Source organism: Sus scrofa, chromosome 4 (assembly GCF_000003025.6).
Source record: "Sus scrofa isolate TJ Tabasco breed Duroc chromosome 4, Sscrofa11.1, whole genome shotgun sequence".
In the NCBI taxonomy this organism is placed as follows: domain Eukaryota; kingdom Metazoa; phylum Chordata; class Mammalia; order Artiodactyla; family Suidae; genus Sus; species Sus scrofa.
This window is the reverse complement of record NC_010446.5, coordinates 94097490-94117464: the sequence shown is the minus strand read 5'-3', so window position 1 is coordinate 94117464 and position 19975 is coordinate 94097490. Positions and strand designations below refer to the sequence as shown.

General features: G+C 41.3%; 1 protein-coding gene across 1 annotated transcript; it reads right to left on the bottom strand.

Annotated features, from left to right (window-relative positions):
* KIAA0907 (KIAA0907 ortholog) lies at positions 803-19254 on the bottom strand. The gene is given in 15 exon segments (XM_001928648.6): positions 803-2062; positions 2992-3083; positions 3785-3897; positions 4855-4962; positions 4965-5033; positions 7290-7543; positions 7785-7842; positions 10435-10495; positions 11480-11691; positions 12473-12636; positions 12889-12941; positions 14089-14168; positions 14523-14651; positions 18404-18620; positions 19123-19254. Coding segments are annotated over 15 exon segments (1848 nt in total). The 5' UTR covers positions 19161-19254; the 3' UTR covers positions 803-1862.

Genomic DNA, 19975 nt, shown 5'->3' with positions numbered 1-19975 from the left:
GTAATGAGGAAATGGGCACCTGCCAACCCCCCCCCCAAACAGGACCAAGGTGTTATTGCTTAGTAACAAAAAAAAGCACCTGGCTTTGACTTTACAGCAATAAATTAAGACACTATCAATTCTGTTCACCTGTATTTAGGTGGGTAACACATAGAAGTACTAGAAGGAACTTTATATGGGCAAAATTTTCTGTTGCAACTTCTGCCCATCCTTCTTCCTTTCTAAGCATGTTTTTCCAAGAATACTTATATTTCCTGGAGTTCCCGTGGTGGCTCAGTGGGAATGAACCCAACTAGCACCCATAAGGACACAGGTTCGATCCTTGACTTTGCTCAGTGGGTTAAGGATCCAGAGTTGCCGCGAACTGTGGCTCAGATTCGGCACTGCTGTGGCTGTGGTGTAGGCCGGCAACTACAGCTCCGATTCACCCCCTAGCCTGGAAACTTCCATATGCAATGGGTGCAGCCCTAAAAAGCCAAAAAAAGAAAAAGAATACTTTCACTCAGTCCTTTTAACCACATTCAATAAAGGAGGGCAAGAAAATGAAAAGGAAAAACATCCACCATAACAATCCTTTACATTTCACTTGGACTTTGCAGGGTTTACTTTGAAAAGTCATAAAACACTTGGAACTAAAAGAAAAAAATTAAAAAAACAAAAAACAACAACTTGGAACTAAATGCAAACTCTTGGGTCCAGGTATGTATTTTTCTGATGGGGGTTATAGTATGCTGTGAGCAAAAAAGTTTATGAATTTTAGTGCATGGATACGTTGTGGAAGAAAGAACAGAGAAACCACAAGCAGAATATTTATACATTTATTTATAATGAAATTATGTTCTAAATATTTACAACATATAGGAAACCAGAGGATACATTTATACAAAGCCAGCCTGCAAAGTATTCAAATGTGCAAAAATGATAGTTCAATATCTCAAACTACTCCTGGTTCAGCAGACTAGCTCCTTCACTTTCACACATCAATATTTGATACAAAAAAAGTTCTTTTGGCAAAACCTGTAATGCCAAGAAAAAGGACAAGTCGCAATCTCAGTCACTAAGTCCACCATTCTATTGCGAGCAGTCAAATCTCTCTATTTTCGCTGCAACCAGTTCTGAGAGAGACAGACCACTGGGTTTCATTTCTGTGATGAGTTCTGACCAGCTTTTGATCAAGCAGTTTTCTCTGACCCACTTGAAGACAAGGAGCTTAGACGGGCAATAAAAACAGCAATGGCTCTCTGAGACGAGAGTGCCTGAAGGTGCCAGCTTTGGATCATCCCAAAGAAATAAAGAAAACCTTCAATTCCCCAGGATCCAGCTATATTCAACAGTTTTAAATTAGTAAAACCACGTTTTCCAAAACAAAGAATCCAAAAATGAAACAGGGACGCAGGGGTTCTTAGATCTAAGTACTGAAAAGAAAGGATGGTCTTAAAATCATTTCCCCACTAATAAATAGTAAGGCTTTGTTTGGAACCAGTTATTATCAAAATTGACCAAACAGTAGTAAAATACAAATAAAACTTGGTTTACGTCAGAATAAGGGCTATTCATTTGGAAAAGGCTGGACCAGGTCAAGTGTATATCGGAATGACCCTGTTGAACGAGCACATTTCACCAACTGTTAAAAAGCTTCTGAGACAAATCTGTGATTCTAAGTAAATTTTAACAGATGCTATGCCGCTGCAGATTTAAGGATGTTTTAAAAAGAATGGAACCCCTTTAAGAAAGGAGACACTCATCTCTGACTTCTTCAAAGGTCCAAGATGGTTCCTAGGACAGGCCCCAGAGTCTTGTTAAATCGAATGCATGCATTATTGCTAAAGAGTCACCAAGGCTCAAAACTCTTCCACTGTTGCCTATGGGGCCATCCAGAATGGCATCTGTTGTTTAGCTCGTGGTTGTGATGAAGGGTACTGATATCCCAAACTCCAGCCCTGTGGAAAACTACTTGCATTTTTATGACCGCCATGTTCCTCCTCTTCGTCAGAAGAATCTGCAGCATAAGCCACCAAACCAAATCCCTTCTCCGTAGTTTTCATCTTCTTGACTGGATAATCTAGAATAGAGAAAGACAACCCCAACCCCAACCCCCACCAAGAAGGAAAAAAAAAAAAAAAAGATAATACCACAAATTCGTTAATTTAAAAAAAAGATGTTAATTGTAATTGGTTAGTTGGACACCATTTTGAGGTCACAGGGTCAATGGTCACCCAAAAACGTTGAAGATCACACGAAAAACAGCACCAGCATCAGCAAATGTGAATCCACCAGAACCATGTAAGAAAACAGAGAAAGAAAAAAGAAACACAAAAAAAAAAAAGAAAAAAAAGAAAAAAGAAAAAAAAAAAGGAAAGTTAGCAAGTGAGTCTCTGGAGGCTGATATTTCACCTTTTAAAGAGTTAAAAGAAAAGAAGTTAAGAAAAGAAAAAAAAAAAGTATTTTCTTCTGTTCATTTTTATTACGACTACAGGCAAAGAACAAAAATGATCCCATTCATGGACCTCTCCAGGATTTAGCATTCTGGGATACCAAGAAGCAACACTTTAAAAAACAGCCACTTGGCTGACCATTCCCAACCTACAGAGCTATGAGGGGAGATGTGGCTCATATCCCCAAACAAAGAAAAATCAGTATTTAAGCCTGTATCAGATTACATCCAGTATTCAAACAACAAAAGCAACAAAATTTTGAAATGACCTACCAATCATTTAGTTTTTCTTAGGGTTTTAATGTCATTGATGCTATGTATAAAATATAAGTTGACTGACTCTTTTCTAGACACACGTCGGTTGAAAATAAAAGGCTGCGTAACTACATGCTGTCCTTATAAATAAAAAAAAAAAAGTATTCTCATTAGCCAGTAGATTACAGAGGTTGGATTAAGCACCTGAATGAGTCGCACCTGAATGAATCTCAGGTTAGAAAACTAACAGTTTAAGACCCGTCTTAGCCACTCCCTTGTTCCCCCAGCTACACCTTACTCACCATGGCTCCCTGTTAAAGTCCCAGACCCATTCCTTTCATCAGACTCTGTTTTTATTCCAGTCACTGGAAAAGCTGGTGGAGGCATCAACTGCCTGTTAAAAGAAAAAGTTAAATATTCTTTCAGACAAATTCAACCCGTTTCAACATCTCCAGTAGATAAGAAGTGGAGTAACAGTACAGTCTGCATATAATCTTTCAAGTTTATTTTAACCAATAGTTTCAACCTTTTCCACCTGATTCCCTTATTTTTCAAGTTGTTATCAAGTTCTAAGATTATAAGGCTATGATAGAATGAATAAATAAATATGGATAAAACAGATATAACAGAATGAATGAGTAAGAAAGAATGAACTATTGTGATCGGTCAGCTCCAACTTATGATGGCTAACATAACATAGAAAAGGAGAATTCAAGCACTGGATGGCAGGTCGGAGTTCCAATCAAGTACCTCCATCCATGATATCCTAAGACTCCAAGCTGCCAAAATGGCTTGTCATTTTACTGTCTACCCTTAGGAAAATGGCCAAGACACAGACAATGAAAAGTAAAGGAAGATAACTCAATAATCAAGTCCAGAATTATTCAAGGCTGACTATAACTGCTGCTAAGACTGTGTAATGGATATCATATTTTCCATTACTGCATCTATTACAACAAACAGCAGCTTGTTTGAGCCAAATGATTTCATTTCAGTTTTACAACATAGAAGCTCACAGCAATTAACACTATCCACACTAATGGTGCAAAAAAATAACACCTGTATATTCATATAGTTATGTTCCAACCAGCTTACCTGTCCCTCTCTCGCTCTTTGCCTGAGGAACTTGCTGGCTTCGATCCTGCACCTTCAATCTCATTCTGACTGGAGAAGCCTGTACCTAAATTAGTCATATGAATGGGTCCATGCTATGAGCAGAAAAATACAGTAGCATTAGCAAATCTACAACTGCTGTATTGACTTTAGCTCCTTAATGTAACTGTCAAGTGCCTCATCTTTCTGATAAACTGCAGTAAGCTGCACTACATAGCTCTTTGGGACTTGGAGTATAACTACAGTGGGAGTAGATTATTTTTCTCCGTAGGACTTGGTCAAGTCTGTTGTGATTCTCATTATGCCATGTCTGTATGTTCTCAGCTATCCATGACTTAAACTTGTCTGTATAGACCTACTCATAAAAACTACAAAAATGCTCCAAAATTTGTTTCAAAGAATGTTTCAAGGATTCAGGCAAAAAGGGTGCTTCTCCTGATAAAACCAAATTGTGCCTAAAGTACATATGTCAACAATCTTAAAAAGACTCATTAGTAATGACTGTATATAATTATGTACATGCACAGAATCACTGCATTTCTGGTGTGTGTTTTTTTTTTTTTTTTTTTTTTTTTTTTTTTTTTTTTTAAAGGGGTGTAGGAATTGGAGAAAGGCATCACCCTCCTTTTTAGGAGGGAGAAAGAGAACAGCAAATTGAAAGCCAAGGTTTGAAATACAAACCATAATGGTAGAATGCTAGCTCTTCCCTACGTATTTCACTAAAAACTATCAGAGGCTTTCAAGTCTGCTGCATAAAAAGGAAGTGCACAATTCTACAGAACTTCCAGATGTTAGTCACAGGAGACTTATCTCTAGGTGGAGAGCTTTGTGTTCTCTTATCACACTGACCCCAAAGATTAAAACCTGCACAAAGGGAATCACTCTCGCTTTAAATTATTCCCCAAGGATGAATGATCTATTCTAAACAGATTCCAGAAAGCAGAAATCCTAGTATTGGGAGGACGGTTGATATAAATGTGAATTTATCTTTCTTTTAAGGGAGAATACAGTTGGTTAAGATGAAGAAAATAAGACAGGATATTTTATTTAACCTGGTATCCAAGAAGTCCAGATTCTCGTTCATCTGGTAGCTCCTCTGTGAATCGCCTCTTCTGTGCCTGGGGTTGACTTGGGAGTGGGGGCTGGGGCTGGGGCGGGGCGGGGGCTGGGGGCCGGCAGGCAAGGCAGTTTTGACAGGAGCAGCAGGAATAAAAGGCCCACTCATCGGACTCTGGGACCAAAACAAACCAAGGAAAAACGTGTAAGAATACCCATCTCAACGATTAACATTAAAGATTACAATGTACTTTAATGATCAGTTAGGTTTCATATGGACCTTTCCTCTTCTGATGAAAATAAGAACCATAGTCTCCTTCAGGTATAATTTGTTAAAGAGTTATCACCTCGTCTTCCCACCTTCCTGGTAGGGGAACGTGAAAGTGACAAACTCTACAACTCAGGAAAAACCTGCTGCACATTCTGGCCATTAGCAGAAAACATGATTATTAACAAACAATAGACACTCCAGCCATTTACTTAGTCCAGAAGTTCTCAGGCAAGAACATTCTCTTATTTAAAGCCCTTTAATCAATGTAATTAGTGCTTTCTAAATCATAAATGCAGCTAATACTTATGGTAAAGACAACTTCGTCTATCACTCCCATGAGTCAGGTGTTATATCAAGAGCCAGTCTGTCTAATATTTTAAGAGGTTGTTCCAAAACGGAATGAGAGATGATCAAAAGATAGGCATATTAGGGAAAACAAGCACTTCTAAAAGGAAAACTCTTATTAATAACAACTAATATTTACTGACCGCTTAGATTATCTTGCTTAATCCTGGCAACTCTTTGAGGTATGATCATTACGGGTTTCTGTTTGTTTCTTGCTTTTTAGGCCAGCAACCGCTGCATATGGAAGTTCCCTGGATAGGGTTCAAATCAGAGCTACAGCTGCTGGCCTACAGCACAGCCACAGCAACTCGGGACCTGTGCCTCATCTGTGACCTACACCACAGTTCATGGCAAAGGCCAGATCCTCAACCCACTGATGTGAGGGATGGAACCCAAATCCTCATGGATACTAGTCAGATTCGTTTCTGCAGTGCCACAACAGGAACTCTGCTCATTTTATATATAAGGAAAACCAAAGCCTCGAGAGGTTAAGTTCTATCCCAAGATTACACAGCTCAAAAACGGGGAAGCATCACGAACCCTGGAAATCTATCTCTAGACCCCAGTTCTTTTTTTTGGCCACATCCGTGGCATTTGGATCAAACCTGGTCCAGGGATCAAACCTGCACCACAGCAGCCACCCAGGCTGCCACAGTGACAATGCTGGATCCTTAATCCAGAGTCACAAGATAACGCCCTCAAAATCCCAACCTCTTAACCACTCTGCTACACTCTAACTACAAAAGAATGTGGCACAAAGTTGCAGAACTATAGCTCTGCCTAAATATAAAATGTAAAATAATGATTATGATTAGGAATTAATGATTAGGAATGATTAGGAACCACAAGCAGAATTTAGTTCACAAGCCCTTTTTTGGTTTTACACTGTACAACCCCCTTCAGTGCTCACAGCCCACAGGTAAGGAGGCTGGGCAATGGTTCAAGGTTGTAAGTTACTCTGGCATGGGTACACTATGAGAGGCCCACAGAGGAGGACCCGCCATAAATCCATTACCATGCTCCCAATTGTCTCTCCCCTGCCTCTAGGAAGGACTGTAGATAATCTGGATGAGCTGGCTACTTACTCTTTTCTAAAATTCTAGTTTTTTCCCCACCTTGAGAAATATATACCAGCATTTATAATCCTTGAGTTTTGGAAAGTTCATATATATCTTGCCCTAGGAACACCTGTATATGGTTTAATATTTCTCCTAAGAGTAGTACATCAGTTCCAATCACTTAGATGCATGGGGTACAGCAGCTCTTCTTGAGAACTTTTTTGTTTTTCGAGAACTTTCTTAACACCGCAAAGCCAGGGGCAGGCAAACTATGATTTTTTAAATTTTATTTTATTTTTGGCTGCACTTGTGGCATACAGAAATTCTCACGCCAGGGATTAAACCCGTGCCACAGCAGCAATCTAAGCCACTGCGGTGACCAACAATGGATCCTTAACCTACTGCGCCACCAGGGAACTCCCAAACTACGACTCTTGATTTTGTAAATCAAGTTTCATGGGAACACAGTGATGCTTATTCATTTGGTATTGTCTGTGGCTGCTTTTGACATGACAGCGACTGTATGCCCACAAACCCTACAATATTCATCATTCAGCCCTTCACAGAAGCTCTATGTACACACTATTCCCAAGTAGTCAGGTAGTTTCGTGGTCAGAACACAGGAAGAATACAATAGAGAAAACAAATCCCTCACATCACATATCACTTCTGAATAATACCACCCCCTTGCTGTCCCCTCCCGGTTGCAATTTTTCCTAATTCAGTGGGAGCAATGTTCCATATCCTGGCATCCTACCTGTCCAGTGCTAGCTGGAGGCTGCACTTGTGTTATCGGGTATTGTGTTGGCACAGGTGGAACTCCAGTAGGTAATGCTGGCAAGACTCCAGGTGCCAAAGAAACAGCTGGTGGCACTATGCTTGGTACTCCATAGGGAGGTTGAACTGGCTGCTGAGGAGGGGGAACAACAGGGTAACCAGACTGATAGCCATTGGATGGATAATATGGTGGTTGAGGAGGGACACTACTTATAGCAGAGGGTTGTGTATAGCCTGAGGGGGGAAGAAAAAAAGTGTTTAATCAGCTGCAGCAGAATGAGACATTTTAGCTGAATACTAAACTTAATCTCTAGGGAAGAAAAACTTCTGAGGCACAAATGGCTTTCCAAATTACCCTGAGTTGAAGGGAACATTAGCAGTGCCCAGGCACAGTAAAATCTAGCCTCAAGTATCATATTTTATACATAAATTATCACTAGCAAGATATTTTTCAAACACTTCAAGACATACACACCTGGTAAAGGGACGGCAGTATTAATCTGATTCACAAATCTAGAGTATTCAGCATGAACCTGAAAGAGAAGGGAAAACAAATCAATATGGTCAGACCCAAATCTCTGAGAGTGTAATTCTAGGACCAAAGCAATCAGGAATGAAAACACTTCCACTGATGTTTCAAGCAAATTCAGACTTGTTTAAATTCTTTTTTTTTTTTTTTTTTGGTCTTTTTGCCATTTCTTGAGCCGCTCCCTCGGCATATGGAGGTTCCCAGGCTAGGGGTCCAATCGGAGCTGTAGCCACCGGCCTACGCCAGAGCCACAGCAACACGGGATCCGAGCCGCGTCTGCAACCTACACCACAACTCACGCAACGCCGGATTGTTAACCCACTGAGCGAAGGGACCGAACCCGCAAGCTCATGGTTCCTAGTCAGATTCGTTAACCACTGTGCCACGACGGGCACTCCTAGACTTGTTTAAATTCTAATAAGGAACACCTATAAATTATTAAGCCAGATCTAGAGAACCAGGAGCATGGACATCAGCATTCCAAATCTGTCCCCCCACCCCCAGCAAAATCGACCCAATTCTGGGGTACAAAATCATTCAGAGATCCACAGAAATTAAAGACTTATAAAAATGTTAAGTTCTATCACTGTAGAGAAATCGTTCATTCTTTTATTTTACTTTTAAATTTTATGGTTGCATTTGGGGCATATGGAAGTTCCCAGGCCAGGGATTGAATCAGAGCTGCAGCTGTGGCAATGCCGGACCCTTTAACTCACTGTGTCAGGCCAGGAATCACACCTACACCTGCTTAGCAACCAGAGAAGCTGCAATCAGTCTTTTTTTTTTTTTTTTTTTTTTTAAAAAAGCCGTTTCAGGGCCACACCCACGGGATATGGAAATTCCCAGGCTAGGGGTTGAAATCTGAGCTGCAACTACTGGCCTACACCACAGCCACAGTAATGTGGGATCTGAGTCATGTCTGTGACCTACACCACAGCTCACAGAAACGCCAGACCCTTAACCCACTGAGCGAGGCCGGGGGTCAGTCAAACCTGAGTCCTCATGGATACTAGTCAGGTTCGTTACCACTGAGCCACAATGGGAATTTCCTGCGATCACGTTCTTAACCCACTTTGCCCCAGTGGGATCTCCCATTCTTCATTTACTAGGTAATCTACCTTACCTTCAAAGACCTCATAGCTTAATGAAGGTTTAGTACTCCCCACCTCTGGTTCTTCATCATAAGCATCTGACTAAGTCCAACTTCAGGTGGCAACAAAGAAGATGGGGAATAGTCAGGGAAGTTACATGGTACAAGGTTTGGTATCAGGTTACCTCACAAAAGCAAAGAAAACAGCTTCATCCCAAAAGGGCACCCTTAAATGCCAAATAACATATTCAATCATCCCAAACCTGAATTTCAAACCTAAAAACAGTCTTATGGTTTAACTTCTGGTTATCTGATTACTGAATAAAAAGAATGGCTAGTCAAAGAAGCAATTATCCCAAAGGCACTGCCAATTGGTTTTAAACTATTATAGCTAAAGCTGATATTAAAAAGAATTTGGAGAGTTCTTTTTAATATTGGCTCAGTGGTTAACAACCCAGTTAGTGTCCATAAAGATGTGGGTTCGATCCCTGGCCTCGCTCAGGATCCAGGATCCTCGCTTAAGGATCCAGGTTAAGGACTGCTCCAGTGTTGCAGTGAACTGTGGTGTAAGTCGCAGACGTGGCTCAGATCCAGTGTGGCTGTGGCTATGGCGTAGGCCAGCAGGTGTAGCTCCGATCCAACCCCTAGCCTGGGAACCTCCATAAGCCACAGGTACTGCCCTAAAAAAAAAAAAAAAAAGAGAGAATTTGGGGCACTCCCACTGTGGCACAATAGGATCAACAGAGTCTCTGCAGCAGCAGGAACTCGGGGCAGTGGATTAAGGATCTGCTGTTGCCACATAGATCACAACTCCAGCTTGGATTCATTCCCTGACTTGGGAATTCCATGCCACGTGGTAGCCAAAAAAAAAAAAAAAAAAAAGAATGTCCACCATAAATAACTTGACCAGGACGAGTAAAAGTATTATTTAAATAACTGACAACATTGAGATTCTATAATACTGGAAATTTCAAAATTCCATACTAAAATAGCTGCTGAAGAAGAAATGCAAGCCAACTGTGACTCTGGCTAGGGGAAACTGACTTCCTTACAGAGAATTATTACTTGCTAGAATGATGTAATGGTTTGAATAGAGCGTGTCCCCACCACCCGTAATTCATGTCTGCCTGGAAACTCCTTTATATGGAAACAAGGCCTTTGCAGATGGAAGAGGTCATTAAGATGCAGTCATACTGGATCAGGTTGGGCCCTAAATCAGAGGAAGCAGAGTTATGTGGACACAAGGCTAAGAATTCCGAGGACTGTAAGTCCTAATCACAGGAAGCACATAGAGAGGAGTCTCCCTCAGAGCCTTCAGAAGGAACCAACCTTGCTTCTGGACTTCTGGCTTCCTGAACCGTGAGAGAATAAATGTCACCCAGTTTGTGGTAATTTGATATGGCAGCCGTAGAAAACTAATCCAGGTAGCAAAACAGCTAAGACACTGTCCAAAGTGGCAGTAGATCTTCTAAATGAGTATCCGACAGATAAATAAATAAAACTCACTGTTTGCAAGAGATTCTCACAGAGCTTCTTGGCAGCAGCCAGGCCTTCTGGTTTGGGATGACTGCAAAGAAGTAAGAACCAAGAAATTTTAAGGAGAGAAAAAGGAACGATACAAAATTCTGCTTCCACTTTGTATGCTATTTTATAAATGTAATATATTCAATTTTGCACAAATCTAAGCTTCTGAAAAATCACAAAATAGAAACACAAAGTCATTTAAACCTTTCAAGATATAGTATCATTAGGAGTTCCCGTCGTGGCGCAGTGGTTAACGAATCCGACTAGGAACCATGAAATTGTGGGTTCGGTCCCTGCCCTTGCTCAGTGGGTTAAGGATCCAGCGTTGCCGTGAGCTGTGGTGTAGGTTGCAGATGCGGCTTGGATCCCGCGTTGCTGTGGCTCTGGCGTAGGCTGGCGGCTACAGTTCCGACTCGACTCCTAGCCTGGAAACCTCCATATGCAGCGGGAGCAGCCCAAGAAATAGCAAAAAGACAAAAAAAAAAAAAAAAAAGATATCATCATAGGTTTTTTGGTTTTTGCGGGGGTTTTTTTTTGGCTGCACCCGCACGCAGCATGTGACAGTTCCTGGACCAGAGATTGAACCTAAACCACAGCAGTGACAGCACCAGATCCTTAACCCACTGAGCCATAGGGAAAACTCCAATATTGCAACAGGAGTGTAAATGAAAGTTATTTTAGGCTCATCACAGCTTATTTTATGATCATAGACTCATATAAAACCCAGAGATTTGAATACTAAAAAAACCCCCTCTACCTCTTCAGTTTTTGGCTGCGCCTACAAGCATGCCGAAGTTGCCAGGCCAGGGATCGAACCTAAGCCACAGCAGTGACAATGCTGAATCCTTAACTGTTAGGCCACCAGGGAACTCCCTCTTAACACAGTTTTTATTAACTAATTAAGAGTTATTACTGCTATTTTTACCTAAGTTCTCATGTTACTACTTATTAAGCCCAATCTTTGAGTCATTCCTGCTTGTACTGATCAAGTAGCCAAATGTCCTCAGCACCACCAACCAATCCATACCTGATGTAAATGTACATAGGTTCAAAAGCTTCTCGGCCAGATGCTGGCTCAATGCAGCCCGAACCTTTTCCTCGTAGGAAGACTTTGGCACCGGTTTCAATCTGAATGTGCTGCAAATAGGAGCAGCCTGGACCTTCCACTTTCTCCTTGACATTAAAAGTGGGCACGGCATGTTCTAGACCCACGAATAATTTATCTTGAACATAATGCATCTGTAGAAGAACAGAATACCTCAAATGAAACAGAGAATACATAATTAAATCCTAATCTTGAAAATTATTACGCAAAATACTTTAATCCCCCAGATACTTCCAATCACTTCCAGAATAAAGATCCCCTGTAACTTCTACCACGAGCCTAAAAAATAAACCCTATGAAGGAGCTTCATTTAAATGCAAACCACATATTCTATGTACATACCTATAACACCCATACCTCTTCTAGTCAGTGAAATCTATGCAAGAGGTGAAAGCCCAAGATTGAGTACTGAGTAAGCACACCCACTTACCCCAACTAATGTAAGCTGAAAGCAACACAGCAAAGACAGTCTCCTGAGAGACTGGAGCAGAATGTCGGGTAGTACAGTCAGCCCTGTGATATTCTTCAGTGAGGGCTGCTCTCTCCAACCCCTTTTATTCTAGGAGGAGTGTATCAGCAGAGTCTTGCTTCATCAGACTCAGCCTTCTTAGTCCTCCAGCTGCCATCAAGTTTTACAAATTTAAATCAAACCACTGACTTCAAAATGTACAGTGTGTATACCCCAATCTATCAATCCCTCTTTTAGAGGATTTTGGTATAAAGAAATGCGTATTTCAGATGTTCACTACAATGTCTTGGAAGCCTAAACAGCCCACTGAAGCTATCAATGGCAAGTAATTTTCAGGTTGGAATTTCAGGATTTTCTTTTTTTTCCTTCATGCTTTGTGTAGTATTTGCCAAGTATCATTTTTACAGAAATGATAACGCTGTTAATCATCTCTCTGCAAAACATACCCCTGACTGGAAGGGAGGCTTCTGGCTAACAGCTGGGGACAGCTGTGCAATGGGCGCTGGCTGGTGATAGACAGTGACTGTTGCACCATTAAAAGTGGGACTTGTCCCTGTTGCAGCTTTGACCACCCCATTGGTAATAATTTCTTTGATTCTGTTTACAGCTCCTAGGGAAAAACACAGATAGTAAGATATTATACCAAAGACATAAACACACTGACTAGTACCCAATGATAAATATAGGCCAAGGCTCAATTACTCATGTTTTAATCCATTTTATAGATTACCCCAGTACATCCATGAGTAGTTCATAAAGAAGAATTAGAACAGTCATTAGGAACAATTTGTCAACTTACTACAAACAGTCCTGTACTTTGCCCTTCACAAAAAGCAGTACGTGAGCCAAAACCATTACTTACTGTCTACTAATTCCCGTGTCTGGCCTTGGACATGAAGATATAAGGGACGATCCCTATAAAGAGAAACATAAAATGATGATCCCAAACTAGTCGTAACAAAAGGAGCCAAATGGGTCACCAAATCTAATTTGTAATGTTCAAGGTTTCCACAAAAGTAAAACAGACTATATACATGGAGATGGCTACTGCTAGTTACTTTCTAAGAAGACGGTTTTATAGCTAGGGAATGAATTAACTTTCCTGGTGCTTAAAGTTAACAGGGCCACACAGAGATCAAAACTGCTCTTAGGGGCTTATGAATACCAGTATCCAGTTAACTAGATACCCCAATGCTTGAGAACAGAATTCCTCTTTGTTGTCTGTCTATTAAATTAAGGGCAAATGTGCTCTTGGCTACCCAAACTAATGAGACAAGAGTGATGGTGGCATATAAACAAATTTGTTCAAAGGCCCACACCCAACTGGAAAAGACTCTCTACATTCTAAATGTAAAGGGGCTTAGATTGTGATTACAATAATGGAGAAGGTGATCAAATAATCATAGTTAATAAAATGCTGTAGGTATAAAATTAACTGTGTTCCAAATAGCAACCAACAACATAAACAAAGTTAAAATATAATTTTGGTTTGGGGTGGGGAGCACATTTCCCTCCTAATTATATTTAATTTAAGCCAATGTGAAAAATGTTTCACTGCCTGAATATCTGCCCACAAAAATTCATAATGGAAGTAATGAAACTAAACTGAGATGAAACCTTTGCATGAATAGCCCACAACCTACAATCATCAGAGGTAATAAGGAATTTGATAAGAGTTTTTCTTGAAAAGGGAGATTATGAAAAACCATGAACCCATTTTTGGGGGGAAATACTTCCATGAGAAAAAGTTTAGTGATATATATCTTAAACGTTAACAATATTATTTTCTTTTACACTTTGGTATAACTTTTTTTCCCTCCAATAAAAGCACTAACTGTGAGATGAAAAACCAAAGAGAGGAAACAGCTGCCAACACTTCTAACATCTGTTTGAGATGTCCCAAATTCTGCTATAAAGCACAGGTGTGTGCAGCGTCTAACCATACATACACATACACACACACACACACACACACACACACACCCCCTACGAATGAAAAACATGAAGCTAATGTGAGTCCTAAGTGCAGTCCTTCCCCAAAGCAGAGGACATGCATACATACCCTGGTCCTACTTTGGCCTTCTCCTCAGTTGTCATGAACCTCCCTCGAGTTGACACTGCAGCCCCACTAAGTCGGCTGATCTAAAAAGGAAACATTCTATCAAAAAGATGACGTGGCAGTTGACTTCAATGACAGGCAGCAGGACAGATTCTCCCCATTCACTGATTCCCCCATGAGGCAGCAAAGAGTTCTCTCTTCTCTGAAATTTTGATCTCATTGTTTCTTACTCAAAACTAACTCAAGGAACTCACCCGTACCTCTTTCTTTACCTTCATTAAGACGTTCTTCCACAGTTAAACCCAATCCTGATTCTGCAGATTATGACTCAAACCCACTAATAAATATCTGACCCCTGCTTGTGTTTAGAGGCCATGGTTTTCTGAAACTACATCCACCCACCCCCACCTCCCCCAAAGAGGCCAACATCTCCACACCTCGTCTTGAGTCTGTCCTCGGGTCAGCAAGTTCCTACACGTGAGAGGCACGTCATTGATCTCTACTTCAGCTACGACCAGGTCATCCTTGCTTTTATTGCTAGTTAGGCCTTTGCCGGGGGCCTGAAGCTACAAAAAGAGAAGTTAGATTACAACGTTTCTATGATGAAAAAATATCTTTTCATTGTCCCATTTACAACTACCTCTTCCCAAGTGCCACCACCTTCTTAGCTTTACCTGCCTGCAAACACAGCTGGAAATAGTCCTTGGTCATTCTTCATAAATGAAATGACAAGCAAACAGAACCTCACTCAAATGATATTAAGTACAGTCAATTTACTTAAAGGTCAACATCAGATTTCTCTGTCTTGGCCACGTGTGCAGTTTTATGATCATGTAATCATAGAAACTCCACCATCTAGAAGCTGCAATCTCCAAAAGGAAAATTAAAGGGCCAAGTTATGGGTCTTTACAGCTCAATTCGTTAGCTGTATGTCTACGAAAATATAGGGTAGAGGCCACGCACAACTTTAGTCCAACAACCCATACATCTCGTTTGTGTAATGAGAAGCTGCTTTTGTGCCAACGCTACAGTCACAACACATCCAGTTCAGCATCAAGTTCCATCCTTACAGGGACCTCAGAAACCCTTAAATTGTACCTAATTCACATCTCATTATTCTCTATTAAGGAGGAACAAAGAGAATGAATAAAAAGCCAGGTAAGATCCTAAAGCCTGATCTGTTTTCTCTCAATTTAAACCACAGGCAACTCCAAGAGAGCTGGATATGAGCGTTAAAACTGGAAAAAACTTTCATCTCAAAAGATGGCCTCCCCCAACCCTTGGTTGCCTGGGACAGCTCAAAGAAGGTAAAGTACAGGTTCTTCGCATATTAGGCACATTTTTTTTTTTAACTTCTTTAAAAAAAAAAAAAAAGGTATTGAAGTGCAGTTCATTTACCATGTTGTACAGTTACACTGTTTAAATGTGGAGGCAAACGAAATAAACTCAGTATCTCTTCTGTTTTATTTAGCCCCCCTCAGAATGCATTTACACTTCTTCTCTCACTGAATCCTTACGGCCACCTTTAAAAGTACAAATCACTGTTGTCCAGCAGGACTTCCTGTTCTCTACTTGGCAGTTCAACATGGGTGACGTTACCCATGTTTATTGAGCACGTGAAATGTGGCTTGTGTGACAAAAAAAATCCCCCCAAAAACAAAACAAAAACCCATCCTAAATCTTAAATTTACCTTTAACTCAAATTTTCATTTAATAGCCACATGTAGCTAATGACTACTGGACTGGGCTACACAGGTATCTATTACCAATCCCACCACAGATGGGGAAACTGAGGCTCAGATGTCAAAGCCACACAACCAGGAACTGGGGATTCTGGATTTCTAACCTAGGTATTCTGATTCTAAATACAGTATTTATGCACCATGCTACCTCCTGCTGAGTTCAATTACCTTCTCTCTCTCTTTTTTTTTTGTTGTTTAGGGGCACACCTGAGGCATATGGAAGTTCCTGGCCTAGGGGTGGAATTGGAGCTGCAGCTGCCAGCCTACACCACAGCCACACAGGATCCGAGCTTCATCCTCAACCTACACCACAGCTCTCATGGCAACATCGGGTCCTTAACCCACCAAGTGGGGCCAGGGACAGAACTTGCATCCTCATGGATACTAGTTGAGTTAGTCACCGCTAAGCCACAATGGGAACTCCCTCGATCACCATTTTAGAGATTATTTTTTAGAGGAAAAAATGAGTCTAAATTATTAACATCGGTATTAAAAATTTTAACACTCAAGCATCCATCTTGCTTTAAGTATGTCTAAGGCCTCAGAAATAGACGACTCAATTTTTTCAAACCATAAAAATACAATGAACAACAAACTTCCAATTCACTAAAAGTTTTCACCAATTCCGCAGAACTTGATTATTAAATCATCCACACAGGTTCCAGCCTGGTAAACGTTGTTGATGTTATCTACTAATAAACTGGAAGATTGACGAATTGCATTTTCATTCTTTCTCCCCCTCCAGCTTTATTAAGGTATAATTGACACCAGCTTTACTAAGGTATAATTGACAAATAAAAATTGTACCTTTTTTTTGAACCTGTGGCATGTGGAAGTTCCTGGGCCAGGGATCGAACCTGTGCCACAGCTATAACCAGAGCCACAGCAGTGACAACACTGGATCCTTAACTCACTGAGCTGTGAGGGAACTCCTAAAAATTGTACATATTTAATGTGCACAACTTGATGTTCCGATATTTGTGCATCATTGTATTGTAAATAATCACCACAAACACACTAATTAACATATTCAACACCTCACATGAATTGCATTTTCAAACACAAAACTCATCTCTTCCCAGGTACCATGGAAGGCAATTTTTTTTTTTGTCTTTTTAGGGCCAAACCCACAGCATGTGGAGGTTCCCAGGCTAGTGGTCAAATCAGATGGAGCTGTAGCCAGTGGCCTACACCACAGCTATAGCAACACAGGATCCAAGCCGTGGCTGCAACCTACACCACAGCTCATGGCAACACCAGATCATTAACCCAGCAAGTCCACGCATCAAACCTGAGTCCTCATGGATGCTAGTCGGGTTCGTCAACCATGACGGGAACTTCGGCAACTTTTAATTTAAGCCAAAAGAATCCTTTTCAAACAATGACTATACTGGAATGAGCTACCTGGGAACACAATAAATTCTCTGAGAACTCTAGAGGCTTTCAAGCAACTGTCCAACATAACTCTGAAGCCAGACATCTGTGTCTACCATTTACAGATCTAGAACTAGTTACTTTCCATTCATGAACCTAATTTTCCTAATCTATAAACTGGTAACAATATCCCATTCCATAAAATTGCTATAACAATTTTTTTTAAAGAACAAAGCATGTCTTCTAACAATGCAAACAGACCTATACCCATTATCCTATAGAAAGATTCTATGGCAAGGTAAATTAAATGCTTCAAAGTTCAGACCCATATTAGTTGTAAGATTCTAATTATAATAGGGAGTATATAACCTAGGTATTCTGATTTCCTCAATTTGCATTAAAACAGCAAAAGACATATATATATATATATAAATTACTCATTTTAGTTCATGTCCAACAGCACTTTAATTAGGCAGTCATTAGAAATGTGAATCTACAGATTTTTTTTTTTTTTTTTGGCCGCACCTGAGGCATATGAAAGTTTCTGAGCCAGGGATCTAATCTGCACCACAGCGGTGACCCAAGCCACTGCAGTGACAATGCTGAATCCTTAACCAGCTGCACCACAGGAGTACTCCTAAATCTATAGATTTAATTAGAGATATTTTAAAGCTCACCACGATTTATCTGATTTTCTCTTTTGACTTCAGGGGAAATGCACATGTATCAAAAAACCTATTACATCACTGCTTTAAATGATCATGTAGACAGAACTAGGGCTGAACTAAGGGAACACAGACAAAACAAGTTATTTGGTCCATAAATGTAACTTAGCCCAAGCAAAATTGCCTCCTAGGAGTTCCCATCCTGGCTCAGCAGAAACGAATCTAACATCCATGAGGATGCAGGTTAGATCCCTGGCCTTGCTCAGTGGGTTAAGAATCTGGTGTTGCCGTGAGCTGTAGTGTAGGTTGCAGACAGGGGGCTCAGATCTGGTGTGGCTGTGGCATAGCAGCTGCAGCTCTGATTTGACCCCTGGCCTGGTAACCTCCATATGCCGCTCCTGCAGCTCTAAAAAGAAAAAAAAAAAAAAAAACTAAATTACTGTACCCCCACCCCCGAGAGTGTCTCCTTAAGACAAATGATTGTGAGATTACAAGATTACAAACTGCAATCAGCAGAATCCCCTCAACTTCAAATACCTTCTCAGCAGCATTCTGAGTTGGTTTAAGCTTTCCTTTGGCCATAAGCATGGCATTGATCTTAGCAGCCACAGCAGCAGCAGCGTCCAAGGCTCCAGAGGGAGCAGCTGTGGAGCCCCCAGGGCTTCCCCCACTGCTGGTAACCTCCCCACCTGGGGCTGCTGGTGGCAGGAAGAGAAGGGGGGCTGGAGCTGGTTGGTCCCATTTGCTGCGGCGCCTACAGGAAGAGGAAAATATTAGGCCACAAAGTTTTTACTATTTTTCTCCCCTTACTACACCTTAGTACCCCATTTTCCCGCTATCAGGCTCCCTTTACACTTTCGAATCTACTATCAGAGCTAAAATTACCATCTCTCCTTAAACAGACAACCACTGCAATATTTCCCCAAATCCTCACTTCTTTCAACCCTTTTCCTGAATCTACTTCCTTTCTACTCCGTCATCCCTATTAAAAGATTCTGGTGTCCTACAACCCTTCGTTCTCACCTTCCCTTTTGGCTCGTCATTCCCAAAGTCCCTGCTTTTCTCCTTTCTCTGATCCCCGCTGGCCTTTTTCTGGGGCCCCAGGCCTGCTCACGATCCTTCGCCCCCAAAGTCCGGCCCTCAAATACATACACTTCCCACCCAAGCGCCCCTCTACCCAGACGCTGCTTCCCATGATCCCTCCGCCTCTCCTGGGCCTCATGCTCGCTGCGATGCCCTCGCCAGAAAAGCTTTACCCGCCAGCTCCAGGATGTGTCGCGCTCCCCGCGGACATGGCGACCGGCTCTGATCAACCACCCGCCAACTACCCCACTACCTCCTTCCCGTCACTTCCGCCCCCAACGCCCTTACGCACAGCCTCTTCCGGTCGTGAGGCAAAGCGGTTCCGGTATAAAAGTCTATTCCGATTGGACTCCTGTTGATGTCAAGGCTTCTGGCCTTATTTGAAACAGATGGGGTGTGGCCTTCCTGCTTGCGCTTTCCCTTGAGAAAGATGGCTGCTAAATCTCATATTAAGGAAGAATTGGGGCAAGAAGAATCCATCTTTCTTGTGGGCAAGTCGCTAGCCAAGAGTACAACACGCATGAGTAAGGAAAATTAAACAGGTTTCTCCCCAAATTCAGTCACATTCTTGTAGAGTCCCAGCCGCTGACCTGGGACAGCGCTTTCCCGCGGCTTTTGCAAACTTCAAGTTTCAGTTACCTGCTTAGGGAAAAGGAAAGGACTCATCCCAAAAATTATTTGAAGATTTTTTTCTTTTCATTTCTGCGCGCCTGTCCCTGTTTTAAGAGCAGGGGGTCCTGCCTTTCTGACACTTAGAATGTGGCGTGGTGGCCACGCCGGGTATTACATAGAATAGGTTATAATAAACAAAGGTGGAGAAGATAAATGCTCAACTTGGTGGAGCTAACACGCAAGTATTTGAAAGTCACAGAGCCCTTCCAGTGAGGGCTAAAGAAGTGACCCAGCCTAGGTTATGAAATGGGAACTCCAAGGAGTCTCTACATAGAATCAATAAAATACAATGCTATTCTTGCAAACAAGTTTATGTACTGACAGGATTAACAGAATACAAATTCATTTAAAATT